The 21,124-nt window shown below is 43.1% G+C and overlaps 1 protein-coding gene across 5 annotated transcripts in view; it reads left to right on the forward strand.

Moving 5' to 3' along the window:
- The window catches only part of DOP1A (DOP1 leucine zipper like protein A), a 53,313-nt gene that overhangs the window by 25,001 nt on the left and 7,188 nt on the right, over positions 1-21,124 (forward strand). For all 5 annotated transcript variants that reach the window (XM_080998723.1, XM_080998722.1, XM_080998721.1 and 2 more), the window contains 17 exons: positions 589-1,222; positions 3,323-3,597; positions 4,923-5,075; positions 5,660-5,760; positions 6,055-6,314; positions 7,761-9,768; positions 9,857-9,968; positions 10,803-10,985; positions 11,967-12,092; positions 12,482-12,616; positions 13,826-13,881; positions 14,281-14,385; positions 15,644-15,710; positions 16,494-16,638; positions 17,888-17,967; positions 19,105-19,214; positions 20,783-20,932. In XM_080998723.1, coding sequence (XP_080854849.1) covers positions 589-1,222; positions 3,323-3,597; positions 4,923-5,075; positions 5,660-5,760; positions 6,055-6,314; positions 7,761-9,768; positions 9,857-9,968; positions 10,803-10,985; positions 11,967-12,092; positions 12,482-12,616; positions 13,826-13,881; positions 14,281-14,385; positions 15,644-15,710; positions 16,494-16,638; positions 17,888-17,967; positions 19,105-19,214; positions 20,783-20,932 — 4,700 coding nt within the window. The remainder of the gene's footprint in view (positions 1-588; positions 1,223-3,322; positions 3,598-4,922; positions 5,076-5,659; positions 5,761-6,054; positions 6,315-7,760; positions 9,769-9,856; positions 9,969-10,802; positions 10,986-11,966; positions 12,093-12,481; positions 12,617-13,825; positions 13,882-14,280; positions 14,386-15,643; positions 15,711-16,493; positions 16,639-17,887; positions 17,968-19,104; positions 19,215-20,782; positions 20,933-21,124) is intronic.

Raw genomic sequence — 21,124 nt, forward strand, 5'->3', positions numbered from 1 at the left:
ATAAGCTTAGCTCCCATTCTGTTGCTTTAAAACCTGTGGCCTACTTCCAGAATGGACTGGCAGCTACATATGCACCTTGCGGGCTTTATATTAGAAAAAAGATAGCTTCGTGTGCCATGTGCACCAGGAACACAGAAAGGCTTAAGAAGTTAGGAATATGCATGCATATTTTTGTTTGTTTGTTTCCCCGGAAGTGTAAAAGACCTGATCCATAAGTTCAGAGGCTCTGCTCTGTGTGCACCTGCCAAGTGAAGTGAGACAAGTGGCTACTAGGAACGGGGCCTTCTCGGTGGTGGCACCTTGGCTGTAGGAAACTCTCCCAGAGAGGCCTGCCTGCCACCTGTATGGAATCCCATCAAATTTGGTGAGGATCCCTTAAGTGGTGGTGGCAAAAAATCACTGTGGGTTGTGGAGACTGGTTTTCTGAACTCACCTGCTCTTAAACTATAAACAAAAGACAAATGCAGTGAGATGTGCAGCTGGTGAAAATGAGAGAACAACATTTGCTAACACACAAAATGACACGGTTTGCTTTCCCCCTCTGATTTTATTCAGCTCTTGCTCCTTCCTTACTCTTGTCTTAATTAGATGCCACCAGTTTCTGCAGAGAACCCAAACGATGTGTTTGAAGATGGTGAAAATCCTCCAAGCAGCCGGTCCTCCGAAAGTGGCTTTACCGAGTTTGTGCAGTATCAGGCAGATACGACTGATGACATTGACAGGATGCTGAGTGGGGGGTCTGGAACAACTGGCCTCCCCATTATAGGCAGCACTTCTTCAGAGACTGAGACAGTTTCCACTCTGGGTTCTGAGGAAACAATTGTTCAGCCGTCTTCCAAGATGGCCCAGGGGACAGGATCTCGAAGTGGGAAGACAACAACAGTTCAGAAGACTGCAATGCAGTGCTGTTTGGAGTATGTCCAGCAGTTTTTAACCAGATTTATCAACCTGTACATCATTCCAAGCAACTCCTTGTCTCGGCCTTTAGCAGCTGAGCTTCAGGAGGACCTCGTCAGGGGGAAAGGAGAGGCTGCACAGTGTACCAGAGAGTCACAAGGGGATGCAGCTAAAGGGAAAAGGACCACTAAGAAGACATCGCCAAAAGAATACCTCTCTGCCTTCATTGCTGCATGTCAGCTCTTCCTTGAGTGCTCAAGTTTTCCAGTTTACATTGCAGAGGGAAACCACACATCAGAAATACATGCTGAGCAGACAGATATTGGTGAGTAATTTCCTACATTTTAATCTCCTCCCCATTAAAACTTCCTTTCAGGTTTGATCTTTCACTTTTTGTAAAACCAGTTTTGACTACCTTTTGTTTCTCTTTCTCTCGTTGTGCACAAACCCAGTTCTCCTATTCTTTATTATTATTATTTTTTAAAGAAATGTTTCCTAGTAAAAAAAGGGCTTGATGGGAGGTATACTGGGTTTTGATTTGGGTAATTGTTGGAATGGATTTGCTTCAGACTTTGAAACCAATCCTGCTTAATTCCTATCAGTATGTATGTTTGACATTGGGCTACATCAGATGTAAATTGATGCACTTCCAGTGTATTTTTGGTGTAGGTTATTCTTACACTTCACATCTGCTGTGTGATATGGTTGCTTGCAGTTAATAAGCTCCTGTATTGAGTACCTAATACATATGAAAACTTCACAGCTTTGTTGATGCATACAAAGTATCTCATCTTTCAAAAGAAGGTTGGGGGGGCCAGTAGTCGTATTCTGTGTCAGTTAGTCTCAAAGAACAGGCATTCATTTCCTCTGGGGCTTCTGAAGCTTTGTTTTCTGAAATCCAAAGTCTCATATGGAAGCATTGAAACTGCCTTACCCCAGGTCAGATTATTTGTCAATCAATCCCTGTGCTGTCTGCTCACACTGGCACTGGCTCTGCAGGGTCTCAGGTGTAGCTGGGCCTTTCCCACCTCCTGGTCCTATTAGCTAGAGATGTTGGGGGTTGAGCCTGAGCACCTTCTTCATATTCTGAGCTTCTGTTCCCCAAGACCTCATCCCAAGGGGCCCACTGTGAAGCACTTTTGTACAATCCGTGTGAGGTTACTGACACACCCCCACAGCCAACCTGAGGTTTACGTAGTTGAAATAATAGCCATATCATTAAAGTAGCTCCATTCCAGTGACACGGATGGTGTGCAGTTGCTACTCCATCTTTCATAAGTGCTTAACTACCCAACTATTAGAGTTTTGGTTTATTATTCTACTCCCTCCAGATGTTGTTGGACTACAACTCCCATCACCCCCAACCATTAACCTTGCTGGCTGAGGTTGATGGGAGTTGTAGCCCAGCAAAATCTGGAGGATGTGACATTGGCTATTCCTACTATATCTTGCCACCTTTTTGTTGTTCAGTTTCATGTCAGGTGTTTTTGGTTTTTTTTTAGCACAGATTATAGTTGTCATGCCTAAGGACCTATATATATGTTGCATATAGATAAAGAAGCAGGAATAGAAGGGATGATTGTGGAAAGCAGCTAATTCATGGTTGGAGGGCAATTAATTCATTTAAGCTTGGGAATTCTGATGCCCATGAACCTTCAACCTCTGCTTTCAGTGGAGTCTGCAGATCAGCAGGCACATTCAGATCTGATATCTCCATTGAAATAAATGGAACAGTCCATGCGTTGCACACAATAAACCCACTGAAATCAATGGACTTAAACAAGTCATGTCTTCTGATTCAGTCAGTCTACTTGAGTATTACTTAGTTGGATACAACCCCATGTGTGCAAATCAGGCGTACATCTTAGTTCTAGGATGGGGACCATATCTGTGTTACTGCTTCCCTTCATTCCTTTTATCATTTTTAGACGGCAATCTCTCGTTCCTCCTGTTCAACATTATCTGTGTGATATGGTTGCTTGTCATGATCCCTTGAGATCCATTACAAATTTAGATGGGGGCCGTGATCCATTTCAGTATGCCCAAGTGCCTACTGCATATACGCATCAGGATTTTTAAAAATTAAAATATCAAAAAGCAGCCTCTCCATACTACATCTGAAACTGCTTTTGAACCCTGATTTTCAAAAGCAGCCTACCTGTTTGGGGTAGCACAGGGCTGGTCTGCTGTTTGAAGATAGGCCATCAAAAGCCCAGCTTGACATGCAGAGTAAACTGTGGTACATTTCTGCAAAGTCTTCCCCCCCCCCCGCCCATTCTACTTTTCCCATTAGAGTTTAACCTATTTGAAGTAGCTGGTGGTGGTACAGTAGATATGCAAGATGGAGGGGTGGTGGGTGGGAATAAATATAATTTTCCAATATAAGAGGAACTGCTTTTTTTTAATAGAAGCCATTTCCTTTCAGATTGTGAAGAAGAGCAGCCCCCCTTGTGGCTCCAGACTCTTATGGGTGCTTGCAGACAAGCCAGTGATTTCAGCATCCAAGGTGTCACTATTTCTTTAATAATGGACTTAGTGGGATTGACTCAGTCCGTTGCTTTTGTCACTGGAGAAAATCTGAATAGTGTGGAAGCGCCACAACCTCTGAGTCCAAACCAAGGAAGAGTGGCTGTTGTGATCAGACCTCCTCTCACTCAAGGCAACCTCCGATACATGGCTGAAAAGACAGATTTTTTCAAGGTACAGTAAAACAGTCATACAGCTTCCGTAATGATAAAAATGTGCCAGGCCGAAGAACCTCTGCAACATTTATTTTCACTTTCTACAAAGCCTGATTAGTTCTTAGGTGGTGGTTTAAAGCAAGTTCTAACTGGGAAAGTAAGCCAGCTGCATAACCTATGGTTTGAAGTTGGCTTGTTCAGAAACTTTGAATTTTTTTTTTAATTGTATTTAGACAAGGTTATGTCCTTAAATTCTATTGATTTTTGGCAGGACTTATGCAGAAGCTTGTCAAGTGGGACACAGCTACTATGCTAGCATCCCAGCAGGTGGGTTGTTGTTGCATATTCGTGAGGCAGCAGGGAGGGTGGCATGGTGCAAACACACCAGCGAGCCAGTCTGGTGCTCCTGCCAATCTGTTAGCACCACACTGACCTCCCTAATACCTCACCCTTCCACCTTCCAGCAGTGATCTGCCTACTGGGAAACTAGCACAGCAGTTCTGTCCACCTGGTGACCCACTTCTGAACTTCAGAGGTACTTAATTTCTAAGTACTGCACCCAAACTTTGCACCTTACGAGACTGTTATCACTGCTTTGGGTTAAATGAAACTTAATACATTGCTCTGAAGCTGATTACTCACTACACTACTTGTTAAGCATTTTACCAACAATCCTGATAAGAGCATAAGAACAGCCTGCTGAATCAGGCCAGTGGTCCATTTCGTCCAGCATCCTGTTTTCACAGTGGCCCTTTGGAAGCCTGCCAGCAGGACATGAGCGCAGCAGCACCCTGTTGTTCCACCCCCACCCCTGTCAAAGTCCACTGCACAGCACTTTCCCAGTGTCTGACAGCCAGCTAGTTATGGGGCGCTTGGGAAACCCAGCACAAGGGGCTTTGCTGCTGCTGTGGCACCAAGCGGTTTGCAATGAAACTGCTGCTAAAACAGATGTTGTTATTGCATTTTACAGAAATTTCTTTCTGGGCCTTATAAAGGCTTGGACCTCAAAACTCATGGGTGGACCTCTGCTTGAACAGTGAGGCTTTTTCATGCTAACCTCCCTGTGCAACCCCCTGAAAGCCACTTTTGAGGGACAGAGGACCCTGTGGAAGAATATAGGATGTGTTGGGGTGGAAGCAAGGGGATAGACTTGGCAGAAATCGGGGGAAACCTTGTAAAAGCAGAAGTGCCTTCTCATTGTAGAGGAGCACCTACATCACATTTGGATCTCAGTGTTTTTCTACATCAGCTGGGCTACACCTAGGCATCTCCCCCCAGCTGTTCACTCTGATAAGACAGCTATAACTGTGTCTGTGTGTATTTCTCCTGTGTTCCTTTCCAAAGCATGTGGCATTAACACTATGGGACCAGCTGGGTGATGGAACTCCTCAACATCACCAGAAGAGTGTGGAGCTTTTTTTCCAGTTGCACAATCTAGTTCCGTCATCTAGCATTTGCGAGGATGTTATCAGTCAACAGTTGACCCACAGAGACAAGGTAAATATTGGCTCACATGTATTACGCTCTTTTGAGGTGTGCTAAATTTGGGAATTGAGGCAGTGAAACTATTTTAGAATCCTATATTATCATTGCAGATTATGCAGGTAAAATGCAAGACATGGGAGCCTCACGGTGGTGTTGGTGAGGAACAGTGCAATTCTTATGCAGGCTACCTTCCTTCCTAACAGTAGTGTCTTAATTAAAAATAATAATAAAATAAATAAAATAGTTCCTTCTTTCCAGTGTGGTTCTTTGCAACCAGGCTTGCTCTTCCTCTAATTTTGTTCAGGTACTATCTTTAGTCCAGCTTCTTGGATGGCACTAAATAAATAACAAGCTTCATACTGCTCTGCCCTCTTATTTCTGCTTTCCTATTCTGATACTGTATTGAGGGAAAGGTACAAAAAGGAAAATTGTGAACCAAAAGCTAGCTTGTGATTTCATTTATGATTTACCCGCAGCAATCACTTGATTATATGGTTTCCATGTGTTCCGACTTGGCCCTGATTTAGATTGCCACTTCCCTCCATACTTCCTCCAGTGAATTGTTTAACCATGTTATCTGTCTGTTTATTCTGCAGAAAATCAGGACAGAAGCTCATGCCAAGTTTGCAGTGCTATGGCACCTCACCAGAGACCTCCATATTAACAAGTCTTCATCGTATGGTCGCTCATTTGACAGGTTGGTTGGATTCAAAGATAGTGCAAAAATATTCAGAGTTTAATGGTCTCTACCCAGGAAGAGCCATGTCGCTTTCTGACCTGGAAGGCAGCTCCTCTCCCAATTCCAAATGGAAAGATAGCCCAGGGAGACCTCTGTCATCTCTTAGACCTTTGCAGAGTCCTCCCATTATGCAGTAGATGAAGTGTCTGTCAAGTTGTTCAGCCAGGTTTCCCCAGCTGAAGAAACTACCGGCTGATGCCCATAGTTACAACCATTGTGGTTTTTATTTGGATTTTTTTTTTCCATCCTCAGGTCCTTGTTTATCATGCTGGACAGCCTTAACAGTTTGGATGGTTCTACCTGGTCAGTCGGTCAGGCCTGGTTAAATCAAGTGCTCCAACGTCATGACATTGCAAGAGTCCTTGAACCTTTGCTTCTGTTGCTTCTCCACCCAAAAACTCAGCGCATTTCTGTCCAGAGAGTGCAGGCTGAATGTTACTGGAATAAACCATCTTGTTATCCTGAGGATGAAAATGAAAATAATTTTATGCAGAAATTTAACTGTGGTGATTGTAAGTACTGTGTTTAAAAACCCTAATTTCACATATCTGCCTTACTAATATGCCTTTACAATACTCCGTAATACAGACAATGACCATTTTGTGCACGTTCAAGGCGGGCTTACATACGCTCCCTCATCTCGTGCGATGACCCAGAACGCAACCCCCAAGCAAATCGAGGGTTGCCTGCACTTCCATGTCATATCACAAATGGAATATATCCATGAATTAGTAGCTGGGCCAATGCTGAGCATGCCATTACTGATCCTGGAGAGGATGGCATGGAGTCTAGAATGGTATGAAAGGAAAATGGAGTGCTCTGGTAGTATTCTGTCCTGATACCATTTTCTTGAAGCATCTCAATTTAGACATCATACAGTGGTACCTCGGGTTACATACGCTTCAGGTTACAGACTCCGCTAACCCAGAAATAGTACCTCAGGTTAAGAACTTTGCTTCAGAATGAGAAGAGAAATTGTGCTCCAGCGGCGCGGCAGCAGCAGGAGGCCCCATTAGCTAAAGTGGTGCTTCAGGTTAAGAACAGTTTCAGGTTAAGAACGGACCTCCGGAATGAATTAAGTACTTAACCCGAGGTACCACTGTATTGGTTTAGAAGGGACTCGCCAATAATGGTAACAATGCCACAAACTGAAGCAGATACTGTCTTTACTAAACATTCTTTCTTTTCTATTTTGTGGACTGTCATCTAGTCTAAGAGTCTTAACTTATTATTAGATTTATTGATAAGCTTGTTTATCAAGAGGAATTTAGTCCAAGTATATAAGTTATGAACTGGGAAGTTATTCAGTTACATTTATGATAGATTATTGATGATCTGGTCATCAGGTTATAATTTCTGTGTTTTACTAAACCAACCCTTTAAAAATTAATTCTGGTATGGATTGTTTTCTGTTTATTACTCATCCACAATGCACTACTGCACAATGTAATTTATTCTCTAACTTAATGTGGAATTCTTGACATGCCAGATGAGGACCTAATTAAACCGTAAACCAAGCACAATGTTTTTATATTCCCCCCCATACTTTATCTTCTGCTTTTTTGATCAATTACTGATGTCAAAGTCCAATAGCAACATTTAATCAGAGGTCAAATGCTTTGCTTTGCAGATTTAGAACATTTTTAAAAATACGCATTGAGTGCCTTTTGTACTTCTGTTAGTAATTGCTCATATTTGCAACACAGATGGGCCCTGATCCAGAGCTCTGTTGGGTCTGTAAACCCATCTACAGAGCATTTAGAGTTAACTGAGGGATAGCTACCTAAATGTAATTTATACAGCCTCTGAATAGGACTCTTGTATATTAACTTGTAAACGATCAGAGTGGACTGTCTGTAAAGCTGCTTTAGCAAGGAAGGAATGTTACATGATTTAGGGAACTAATTGTTCAGTGTCTGTAGAAAAACATCACATCTGAATTCCCTTTTTCTTTTAAGCATTTGCCCACATGCCGGTAAGTCAGGAACAAGACATTACTGCTAAAGAGAACAATGAAAAGCAACTTGCCATGGATGAAATGGAGAACTTCAGTCTTACAGTCAACCCATTAAGTGACAGGATCTCCCTACTGAGTACCAGCAGTGAAACTCTTCCTATGGTTGCATCTGATTTTGATCTTCCCGACCATCAGATAGAAATAATGCAGAGTTCTGACTCTGGCTGTTCCCAGTCATCTGCTGGGGATAACCTAAGCTTCGAGGCAGAAGCTGAAAGCCTGATGGCAACAGACAGTTCTCAGCATTTGAGGGGAGATTCGCCGGATGAAATTGTCCAGCAGGTGGTCACTGACTTGATATGCAAGGTTGTCAGTGGGCTTGGAGAAGATTCCGAACCAGGTAAGCATTACCTGTATTCAGAAGATGCCTCCACTAAGCTAAATGCTTTGGATCCCTCCGAAGAGGCTGCTAAAACTGAAGACCCAAACATTCAAGACAGCCAGAGCAGTTTGCTTAGCAATGACAGTTCTCAATTGCTATCTGCCTCAACCGAGACGGGACTGGACAGCATTTCCAATGAAATCTCCAGAAACAATTCCTCTCCTTGCATCTCAGTAAGCGAGCAGAGTCTCTGTGACCCGATTTCCGCATCAGCGGAAACCAAGTCTAGGCAGAGAAGTCACAGCAGCATCCAGTTCAGCTTTAAAGGGAAATTCCCTGAAAAAACATCGGAGAAAGAAACCATCGTGAAAGAGTCTGGTAAGCAGCCGGGAGCAAAGCCCAAAGTCAAAATAGCCAAGAGGAAAGACGACGAGAAGAAGAAGGCGCAAGCTGAGAAGCTTAAACAAACCAGCGTTTTCTTCACCGATGGCCTCGACTTGGAAAATTGGTACAGCTGCGGAGAGGGAGAGATCTCGGAAATTGAGAGTGACGCAGGGTCACCAGGAATGCGAAAGTCGCCCCACTTTAATATCCATCCTTTATACCAGCATGTGCTGTTGTACCTTCAGGTGTATGACTCCTCAAGGACTCTCTATGCTTTCTCTGCCATTAAAGCCATCTTGAAAACAAACCCTTCTGCTTTTGTGAATGCCATCTCCACCACCAGCGTCAACAATGCCTATACCCCACAGCTGTCCTTACTTCAGAATCTTTTGGCCAGACATCGCATATCGGTTATGGGCAAAGACTTCTACAGCCATATCCCAGTGGACTCGAACCATAATTTCCGTAGCTCCATGTACATAGAGATCCTCATTTCTCTGTGCTTGTACTACATGCGGAGCCACTATCCAACCCATGTGAAAGTCTCCCCGCAAGACCTGATAGGGAACCGCAACATGCAGATGATGAGCATTGAGATTTTGACCCTTCTCTTCGCCGAGCTGGCCAAAGTGGTGGAGAGTTCCACGAAGGGCTTTCCCAGCTTCATCTCGGACATGCTGTCCAAATGCAAGGTGCAGAAAGTGGTTCTGCACTGTTTGCTCTCCTCCATCTTCAGCGCCCAGAAGTGGCACAGCGAGAAGGTCGCTGGGAAAAATATGGTGGCCATTGAGGAAGGCTACTCTGAAGACAGCCTCATCAATTTCTCTGAGGACGAGCTTGACAACGGCAGCACCCTGCAGTCGCAGCTCTTGAAAGTCCTCCAGCGGCTCATTGTCCTGGAGCACAGAGTGATGACTGTGCCCGAGGAGAACGAGGCGGGCTTTGACTTTGTTGTGACGGACTTGGAGCACATCAACCCCCAGCAGCCAATGACTTCCCTTCAATATTTGCACTCTCAGCCAATCACCTCCCAAGGCATGTTTCTCTGTGCCGTGATAAGAGCGTTGCACCAGCACTGTGCCTGTAAAATGCATCCCCAGTGGATAGGACTCATTACTGCTTCCCTGCCTTACATGGGGAAGGTGCTCCAAAGAGTGGTGGTTTCTGTGACCCTCCAGCTTTGCCGGAACCTGGACAACCTGATTCAGCAGTACAGATACGAAACAGGATTATCCAGCAGCAGGCATGTGTCTCTCTTTCTCTTGGCAGTTTTTTTTAAATGTTTAATTTGTTCCGTTCAAAATTGCAACAAATTCAATGTTGTGTTTTAGGCCCCTTTGGATGGCATCAGTTACTCCACCAGATATGATGCTCACTCTGCTGGAGGGCATTACAACTGTCATTCACTATTGCTTGTTGGATCCAACTGCACAGTATCATCAGGTAAGCATGTTCAAGGGTTTGACCGTGTCTTTGTCCATGCATGTGTTTTAACTGTAACATTTATTTTTGTCATTTGAGAGGGAGGAAACCATTGTTGAATTGACCATACCTCTAAATCAGGGTTTCCCAAACCTGGGTCTCCAGCTGTTTTTGGACTACAGTTCCTATCATTCCTGACCACTGCTAGCTAGGGATGATGGGAGTTGTAGTCCAAAACCAACTGGAAACCTAAGTTTAGGAAACCCTGCTATAGATCCTTTGCTTATGAGAACAGTTTAGGAGCCCATAATTTGCTGTGTTCTGTAGTGGCACCCAGTAAGTCTGTACATTGCATGGTTTCCTTACAACTCATGTGCATTGGGTTGGTTTAACAGCAGTGCTAATTCTGGGTACAGACCTTAGGGCCAGCCCAAGACACTTGCTTCTTGATGTAGAGCAGGACATGGCGCCGACCTGAGGACGAGGAATATAGTACCCATGGTTGTCAAGTTATTTTGGCACCTGAGGCTGAAAGTGACACAAGCATCTCTCCATCCCTGGAAATAAAAACACTTTAATAATAAATGAAATGAATGACAATTTGCTACCCCTTTTTGATGTGCAGATGCTTAATGATAGGGTCGGCCCTAATATACCTACTGCCATGAAGCATAGGAAACTATTAGTGTTATGCCTATATTTTAAAGTTCTAAGCCTTCGACTCAGTGCACACTAAGAGGGAGAGGAGAGACCCAAAGTGAGAAAAGGCAGAACTGTACCTGCGTGGAGGAGGTAGGCACTTTCCTGTATCACTGAGAGTAATTGATATATTTTGCTCTTCTTTGTTGGTACCAGCTTCTGGTGACTGTAGACCAAAAGCATATGCTAGAAGCACGCAGTGGGATCTTGTCTATCCTTCACATGATCATGTCATCTGTGACTCTTCTGTGGAGCATCCTGCACCAGGCAGACTCTTCAGAGAAAACAGCTGCTGCAGCTGCTGCATCCATTACCACCATTAATCTTGGATCAACAAAGGTCAGAAGAACATGAATGGTCCTGTGTGTGTCTGCATACTGTGTGTGTATGACTTTGTCAGACTAGATTGAGTTGTGTCTGTTTGAATGTAACCTACAAAGCGTTTAGTAAATCGCCAGCACAGAACCTGAAGAACCACCAGCAACCCTGCAGGTTAACAGAGGGCAAACTCTGACTCCAAGTTCCTCTTAAAATTTCCCCATATCCAGCCTTAGCCACTGATAGCAAACATCCACAAATTTTATTCTATTTCTCTTTGCAGTGGGAATGTATCCCTTGCAAGCCCCATTTCATTTTATATCATCACCAGCACTTACATTTTCCAATGATAATATTTATTCGGGAATTGAATAAGCTGAGGGGAATTCTGTTATGATAGAAGCTACAAATGAAGAAACAAATTCTTTATTTCTTAACAGCATTTCAACATGAAAGATCTAGCCCAGGTGTCAGCAGGGGACCGGTCCACTGTCCCTCAGACCTTGTGGGGGGCCGGTCTATTTTTTTTTGGGGGGGGGGATGAACGAATTCATAGGCAGGCAATTTCTCTACCAGATATTCAGCTGTAGTTCATTCAGTTTCTAGGTGATTGTAACATATATTAAGTTTTCAGGTACTTACTTTCATATGTGGTGGTCATGTGAGAAGATACAGGAATTCTGTATAAATGAATATATGAAATGAGACTTGTCCGATGCTAGACTTAGATCTCAGGATGGTATTATTATCCATATTTGATGACAGAAGTCAAAATGTTACAAATAAGAACTTACTTAAATTAAGCAGCATGTTTGACAATAGCTTGAAGATAGATTTAGGTGACAACGATTTCTCTGAATAGCACCAACAAACTTGGGAAAAAAAACCCCACTGAGTTTAAGAAATTATTTAGGTTACATTTCCATATCTTTACAGTCAGTGGACAATAGCAAAATACTCTGGGTGCATAGTTTGATAATGAGGATGATCTTTAAATTTCAGAACCTGAGGCAGCAGATTCTTGAATTGCTGGGCCCTATCTCAATGAATCACGGCGTTCATTTTATGGCAGCTATTGCATTTGTGTGGAATGAAAGGAGGCAACACAAAAACGCTTCAAGGACTAAGGTATGTTAAGTAATGCAGCCATTTGAAAATAATTCCCATCTTCTTTTCAAATGGGTTAAAATATTAAGGTCCAGATTGAGGTTCTTGGGGGTCAGGTACTTTGTATCTCTGGGAAGGCAAGTGGGGAGCCTGTCAGTCAGCCCAGTAAGTTTCATTGATCAGATGTCCTAGAGGAGGGGAGGGGTATCTTTTTCAGCCTAAAGGCCACTTTCTCTTGTAATAATAATAATAACTATCTGGGAACTCCATGCCAGAGGTGGGTGGAGCCAATGCAAAATAGAGGTGGAGTCCATGAAAAATTGTGCAGGGCCGCACAATGCAACCCATGTAATTTTGAAACTGTCAGGACTTCAGTGCTGGACTCAATAGCAATGTATAATACTTTTTAGGTCATTCCTACAGCTAGTGAAGAACAGCTTCTGTTAGTGGAGCTGGTTCGTTCTATCAGCGTTATGAGAACTGAGACTGTTATGCAAACAGTGAAAGAAGTCTTGAAGCAACCACCAGCAATAGCCAAGGACAAGGTATGGAAATAACTTAAGCTTGCATTTTTCAACAAAAGAAGTTGGTGTTACGATGCCTAGGCTATGTTTGACAAACGTTAAAGGTAAAGGACTCCTGATAGTTACCGTATTTTTCGCCCCATAGGGCGCACCTAGTTTTTTGGGGGGGAAAATAAAGAAAAAAAATTATTTCCCCCCCAGGCACGGGGCTGGCACGGGGGAAGCCCGAGCTTCCCCCAATCCCAGCCCCGAGAACAGCCTGCTATCCGCAAGCCTAGGGAGGCCAGCGGTAAGTTGCGCCGGTCTCCCCAGGCTTCGGAATGCAGGCAGCTCTGCGCAGCCATCGGGAGGCGGGCGCAAAGTGGCGCCGGTCTCCTGCGGGTTGCGCAGAGCTTCCTGAAGCCTGCAGGCTTCAGCGAAAGCCTGCATTCGCCCCATAGGACGCACAGATATTTCCCCTTCCTTTTTGGAGGGGAAAAAGTGTGTCCTATAGGGCGAAAAATACGGTAAGTCCAGCCACAGACTACTCTGGGGTTGCGGCGCTCATCTCGCTTTATAGGCCGAGGGAGCTGGCATTTGTGACTGTAAAACAAACAAACATACATATCCAATGCATTCAATTAAAACAGGTGAAATGTGTTGGATTGCTGCTGCTTTATGGGTAACTAAATTAATCAGTTTGCTTTGATTACTGTAATAGCTCATGCTAGATAGATGTGGACACAACCTCATTTAATTTTGGAAATGAAAATGGATGGCAGTTCTGAACCTAAAAGATAAATGGAGTTGACTTACTTAAGCTCATTGATTGCAGCAGGTTTACTCAGAATATAACATAGTTGGGTGCAACCCTTTGATAGGAACATTATTTCCAGCATCCAGTAAAAAAGTTGGTGGCTCTAAATTTCCCCATTCTGCACCCCCCTCCTAGTTCTCAAATGCCAGGAACGATGGTAACTTGAAATGGGCTGAGTTCCAAACCTACCTCTCCTTATCATAGATTACCGCAACTGGCATTGCAAGCTCCAGTTAAGCTTAGAAACCAAGGAAATATCTTGAGGGGGAAACCTTAAGAAAGACTGTATGTAGCACTCAGACAAGGAATCACTGTTTGTTAAATTGAGCAAGGCTTATTTTATTATTTTGTTTCCTGGCTTTTGATGCACTTTGGTGGCCTTGAAAAAAAATATAACCGTTCTCTTTTAATACTTTGCTTCTAAATCTTTCTAGAAGCACCTTTCATTGGAAGTCTGCATGCTGCAGTTTTTCTTTGCGTACATTCAGAGGTAAGACAGTGAGTGGTTATGGGTACGTTTCTTTTCTCCTGTGTCACCAGATGAGATGTTTGCTGTGTGAGGGCATGCTTTGTGCAGTGGTTCCATTCAGTTTTTTTAAGCAGGTTTTGAGAACTTCAGGTTAAAAGTGTCAGAAGAGAAGCTGGAACCTAATTCCATCTTTTGGGAAATTAGCCTCTTTCTCAAGTTGGAAAATCTGCAGGATTATTTTCTGGTGTCCCATTTCCTCTAGAGTTCTTTTATCTTACCTGTTGGGTCGTTCACTGAGAGAAAACACCAGTGTTAGCTTTCAGTGTTTATCCCATTTGTTTGACATTAGGCTGCAGTGTGAAGAAGTACTCTAATGGCCTTTGGAAACCCATATGACCACCTCTTTTTTTTCCCCTGCAGAATCCCAGTGTCCAATGTAGTCGACAGCTGGGCCTCATTATTGCTTCTTCTGAAGGATTCCATACAACTTGGCCTTCCAGCTCCAGGGCAGTTTCTCATACTTGGGTGAGCTATTTTGTTTGCATGAGCACCATCAGTTTTTCCTACTGAGAAATGCCAAGATCATTTTTCAGAGACCTTAAAACATTCTTGATGAGTGATAGGGAGTACCCATGATGATTTTAAGAGAGAAGTTGATCTCTTGCCTTTGGGGGACATGTTGCTACCTCACATTTGGAGAGGTGTCTTGGCCTTCGCAAGCAAGGCTGAAATCCAGCAAATGTCATGTGTAACCCAACCCCTGTAACTGGCTCTAAAAAAGAACCATCAGCACAGCTTTACGTAGGCGACAGTAACCACAGTACTGCACCACAGTAATTTATTGAGGCCTCGTTCAGTTCAGAGCCCATGAATTTGAATGTGAGAGTTAAACATGTACTTAAAGTGCTCTCAACATCAGAACGGGGAAAGAAATCCAAAATGGTGCAAGCCCAATGCACAATGTGTTATGAACCAGACCTCTTTTATAGAGGAGCATTTTTTATCAGAAGATGACAACCTTTATCAAACAGCATGTGGGCAAGAGAATGCTCTGATCAGAATTAACAAGCCTAATCTTGTCTTTTGATTAAAATTATTCTTATTAATATGAAACATGGCTCAAAAACACCAAGCTTGCACCATTTTGGACCACCACTGCCCATTTTGGTGTGTGTCATGTAGAGATGACCTAAAAATCTGCATGAATCTGCTAAAATATCACTTTGTTGTAATCCAAAACTTTGTTATCCCAGACCTAAACCCTTGTGTCAGCTTTCCTCGTCCATAATATCACCATAACCTCATGCAACCCCCGTGTTGTTTTGATGCATTTGGTATAATAGGTGATATCTCCACATATTTTGTTTCAATGCATTGATAACCACAGTGTTGGTATACATTGCTGTAGAAAGTATCAACAGTCACTTGTTTTATCATTTGGATAAATACACGGAGTGAAATCCGAACTGCTACATAAGGATCTTCTGCTTAGTAACTGGATCTCCCAGAGGGCTTCCCGTTCCACTTCAAACAATCTCCCTTCACCTGGCCCGCCACTTGCACCCGAGAAGCCTCTTCCCAAAATTGGGTGACCTTTTGGAGTTGCCTCCAGTGTAACAAGAGATGCAGTCAACATGGGAAATTAGGCTCCTCCTTCTTTGCATATAGATAGTCTTGAGCATCTTTGCATTTCTGCAGTTGTTGTCCCCTTGGTTTAAATATTTGGTCCATCTGTTCTATTCAAGCCTTCATATGAAAGTTTATTTCTTCTTTTTTTTAAAAGCGTTTTAAATGAGTTTATAATGAAAAACCCAAATCTGGATAATAAGAAAGACCAGCGAGATCTTCAGGTAAGAAATTTATGTCCTTAGTTACTTCTGAGTACATATGTGCTTTTTTAAAATAAAAAAGCACCTTTGTAAGTGTAATATTTTGTTTTGTAGTACGCCGAAGCTGGGTTTTACCTGGGTTGCTTCCCAATTCTTTAGAAGGGATACATTCTTTAGAAGAGATCACTTTAATTATTGAACTAGTAAAAAAAAAAAATGCTCTGATTTCAGTCAGATTTTTGTACACTTAATTTCTAGGAAATGTGTACTGTGAGTTCCATGTTTAACAAGTGAAACTTGAATCTGATGGTGTTGTTGCTTAGATGTGCCATGTTTTGCTGTGTGAAGTGAACCAGCAAATGAGGCCACCTCAGCTGTTTCTGTATTACCTTTGGCCAGTCACTACTTATGGGGAGCTGATCTGACACCCGCTTGTCTGTTGCCACGCTGGCTGTTTATCCTCATCTGATAGGCCCTCCCATTGTCACTCTTTCCATTCTCCCAATCTGCTTTGCAATCCTGACACATCAATGCACCAGGATCCTTTTGCATGTTCCCATTGCACAGGTTTCCTCGAGGAGGCGGGTCCGAAACTTTTAATTCTTGCGCCATTGACATTTGTATAAACTCTGAGCGCTCTGAATACCACTGATCAGGCGACCCGTTGCACCGCGGCACTGCCTTACGCATGCTCTCCATCATCCTCATGCAGAAATCGATCATGCAAGAAAAAGCAATTACTACTTCTCTTGATACCCATGACTCTCTTCATCATCTTGCATTTCTTCCCCTTGCCTCTTTCAGGATGTAACCCACAAAATAGTGGATGCCATTGGAGCCATCGCTGGCTCGTCCCTGGAACAGACTACGTGGCTAAGGCGCAATTTGGAGGTTAAACCATCCCCCAAGATCATGGTTGATGGAAACAATTTGGAGTCTGACGTTGAAGGTGATTTCCCGCCCCCTCCCTTCCCCCGCCCAGCGTATTTAATCAGTATCCAAAATTGCTTCTGTTGATGATAACAGTACAGCAGAGATGGGGAAACACTTTCGGCCTGAGGGCCTTATTCTAACATAACTGTAACAGGGCTGTTTTGTGCAAGCCACAGCCACCTGTCCATCATCTGAGGGACAGGTGAGCCTGGCTTCTCCAAAACAGCCTGATGGGCCTAATGAGGCATGTGTCTTGTCCATGCCCCACTGCTGCAGTAGAGCAAGGCTCCTGCTATTTAAATTCATTTTACATCTGAGGGCTGCAAACCTCTCTACCTGTGTATCCCTAGCTAGTTAAGAAACCGTGTCCTATATCTGTTTGTCCAATCCAGCAACCAGGCTAATGGTCACACAGACCTTTAAAAAAATCCCTTTGAATGGCATTTCCAGGCAGTTTTTATTGAAACCATTTTTGGGGGGGTCCATTTTAAAGATTTATGATGCCAGCTGACTGACAGGTGACTGAACCCACCTACCTGCCCAATGTGGTCTGCAGGGCATGTGCAGATAAGGATCTTCGCCTGCTGAGCTAAGGTTCCTTGCCCCTTGTTTATGGTTTAGGATTATACCTTATCTCCCATTCTGCCCTCCGGTTGGGGCCACTGCCGCATCTGCAGCCCTGCTGCTTGTGGCCACATTAGAAGGTAGGGTGAGAGCAGGATGAATTCCCCCAATGCCTTTGCATGATGGCATTGAGACCATCTTGGGATCTCACTTGCATGTTTGGCAGTCAGCTGGTTGGTCTAGGAGAGTTGGGTAGAGGAACACCTCTGCTCATTCCAAACCCACCCCAGCCTGACAGAGTTTGGATTGCTCTGTCTGTGTTGCATATGAACACAGCCTATGTAAACAGTATTTCTTTTTGGTTTTATAATGATTCTTTATTTTAATTGAACCACAAGCATCCATTCTATGGAAAATAATTAAGACAACTTGTTGAGATTTTAGCTCCGCTAAAAATCACAAGATTTTGCAGGATTAAAAATATCAATGGTTGAATGCAGATATATTTAGTCAAATTTCAGGTGGGAAAAGGGAAACTGGTGGAATTTTATCTCACAGCATACATCCCAGTGCTAACTTGTTTGATGTACTGCATATTTAAAGACCTGTGGCTTCTTTTAAAATGACTTTACAGATATTGACACATGGATTCATGTCTTCGTTTTTTGTTCCCCACCCCCTCAAAAAATAATAATGTTCAGATATGTTGTCTCCAGCTTTGGAAACCTCAAGCATAACTCCATCCGTTTATAGTGTCCATGCCTTAACGCTGCTGTCAGAAGTAAGTTTTCCCCCTTTTTATTAGACTTTAAGATATTTGTTTGTATATAAATATAAGAGTTAACACAGAAAAGAACAGAGCATTATTTCACCACACTTGCACTTCTGGAATTTTGGTAGGTGAATATTCAGATGTGCAAGAAAGCACATATTTTTGAGCAGCGAGAAGCCTGGTGGGCCACACCTGGCCCCGGGACCTGAGGTTCCTCACACCTGCACTAGTGAAAGGCAAGGAACCTGATTTTCAATGATCTCTCCTATCCAGGGCAGGCTCTGGTGCTTCCCAAAAGCTTCTCCTTAGGTTCCGGGGATCTTTTGGAGTAGTATGGGATATAGCCTGTGTGGCTGCAGTTGGTAGGAGGGATTAGTGAAAGTGGTGTGCCGCCTTAAGCTAACAGAAGGGCCTTTGCTAGCACAAAGCTACCATTCAAATCAGTGGGACTGAATTTTGTTGTGGCCAATTTAAGCCCCGTTGGTCTTAATGGGCCTACTATAAGCATGACTTAAGATTGCAATCCTAACCTCACTTACCTGGGAGTAAGCACCATTGAATTCAATAGAACTTACTTTTAAGAAGACATGTTAGGATTGCCTTGCAAATCTTCATCCAAGCCCATGTCTCTGGAAATAGTAGGGAAGGGAATTGTCCATGCATGTGCTTTGGGGTATATTTTTTCCCTTTTAGCAGAAACAAAATTGTGCTGAAAGATAATATAGCTGTTGGCTCCCCACCCCCCCGCTCAGAAGTTGATTTGGTCTTAAAACTGTCAGGTTCACGTGCTCAGTCTTGGACAGGATTTCTCTGCTAGGGACCGATTTGCATCAGTGCTAATGCAGCACATTTGTCAGTATACAATTCTTACCTGCTTTTGAGAGAATGAAGAAAAATCATCTATATTTTTGGTGCTATACTTAAGGAATTTGTGGATTTTTTTAAACAACCATTTAGTTTTGATAAGGTGATATTTCAAAGAGAACCTGTTAAATAATGTTTTCTTTGTGACGTTTTGAAAATAATGAATATAGCTGGAAACTGGGCAGTCATCCATTGAAAGGATATATAGTACAGTATTTATATATTTTATATGGTTTGTAAGGGCAGAAAATTGACATTTTCAATATTTCTCTTCTCTTGTAGGTCTTGGCTCATCTTTTGGATATGGTTTTCTACAGTGATGAAAAAGAGCGAGTTATTCCACTTCTTGTAAATATAATGCACTATGTTGTGCCTTATCTTCGCAATCACAGGTACCTCTACAATTACATGTACAACTTATTTTAACTATGATGTACACTTTCAGTGAACTTACCATTACAGTTTACATAAAGTACTCTCTGGACGAGTTTTCCAAACAAGGAAATGGTGATTAACTGCTTCAGAACAAGCCAAGATACTTAGCCAGCTTAATAGCTTAATATCCTGAAGTGTTCGAAAGCTGTCTGCCATAGTTTCCAGGCTTGAACAAAGCAGGGAACTATAATTCATATTAGTTAACTAGATACATTCTGGTTTGTTTGCTGGCTCTTGTGAAAAGGCTGTGTATGTGGCCAAAGGCTCATCTATATCTCTGCCTATTAAGATGAGATTCTGTTGTTTGGATGTGGTCCTTCTGTGCAGTCTTGAAATGAGCAGTTATATGTAAGGAGCACTAATACTTGCAGTGACATATGGCCCTACTCTGCAGGAAGGACTCCAAAGCTGGTGCTCCCCCACGCCAGATATTTCCTGCTATCCCATTCATCTGCCCCACTTCCCTTCATAGTAGATTAAGGTCCTATCTGGCAATGATTACATCCTTGCTCCCCTAGTAGTCTTTTTTGCCACTTCCCCAACTGCTCTTCTGAGTGCACTTGTATGAACTCATGTTGACTATTGAAAGAGTTCGGCAGCAAAAGTAGCAATCTGTAGTCTCCAACCTTTCCTGCTTGTTGGCATTTGTGAGACATTTTGCATTTCAGCAGCCTAAATTCTGATTTTGCACAGTAACTCTGTATTTTGCAGATAGTGTTCAGGAATAGCCCTTGATACTATAATATCAAGTCAGTTGCTGTCAAAAGCTTCACCAAACAAAAGCTTCATCACTGAGCCTATCACAATGTAAACATTCTGTGCTGTGTATTACCAATGGCAGGAATTTTATCTGTGTGGCTGACAGATTCTGCTGACCTCGCCGCCAGAGGTGTAACTCACTTCAGCCACTTAGATTTGCATTACCAGGCTTGCTCTTTATGTGGCGTAACTTTCTGGTGTAAGATGCCTTGGTTTTTCCAGCTCTTTGCTTCAGGCTAGTTGTTGAAGAAAAAGGACCTCTTAGGCTACAGATGACACAGAGCTGCTTGAATAAATAAGGCATGTTTCCGACAAATTAAGCTCTAAATGCTTCACTCAGTGCAGAAGCAGAGAAAGTGTAGCCCTTCAGATGTCGTTCGACTTCCAGTTCCCAACAGTCCCAACCAACAAGGCCAGCAGCCAGCATTGATAATGGGAGTAGTTGACTAGCCACATCAATAGTACCATCATGGTTGTAATTATGCATGTGCACAGTGGAGGGTAGTGATTTTCTAATAATGAATTTTCCTTTTAGGTGCACCCCCTTGCACGGTGCTAAAGTCTGCTCTGGAGGGTTTACTAACATCCAGGAGGAGCATTTGAAGAGGATGGGGCATTCAGTGGGCAGTTGTGGGCCAGGATCTGGTGTTGGGATCCAAGCAAGAATAATTTCAAATTGATTTAAAGGTGCTGTGTTCTGACTGTTTTTGTGCAGGGTTTTTCTTACTTGAAATCATTTTGAATTGGATTTATTTCCTTGTTCCAGTGCCCATAACGCGCCCAGCTACCGAGCGTGTGTTCAGCTATTGAGCAGCCTGAGCGGCTATCAGTACACGAGGAGAGCGTGGAAAAAGGAAGCTTTTGACCTCTTTATGGATTCCAGTTTCTTTCAAATGGATGCTTCCTGTGTTAATCAGTAAGGCTTTTTGTTGCTCCTGTTTGATTTTAGTACCGGGGGGCGGAGGGAAGAAGAAGAAGAAGAAGAGTTTGGATTTGATATCCCGCCTTTCACTCCCCTTCAGGAGTCTCAAAGCGGCTAACATTCTCCTTTCCCTTCCTCCCCCACAACAAACACTCTGTGAGGTGAGTGAGGCTGAGAGACTTCAGA

The sequence above is a fragment of the Podarcis pityusensis genome, assembly GCF_964106645.2.
Source record: "Podarcis pityusensis genome assembly, chromosome: 3".
Classification (NCBI taxonomy): domain Eukaryota; kingdom Metazoa; phylum Chordata; class Lepidosauria; order Squamata; family Lacertidae; genus Podarcis; species Podarcis pityusensis.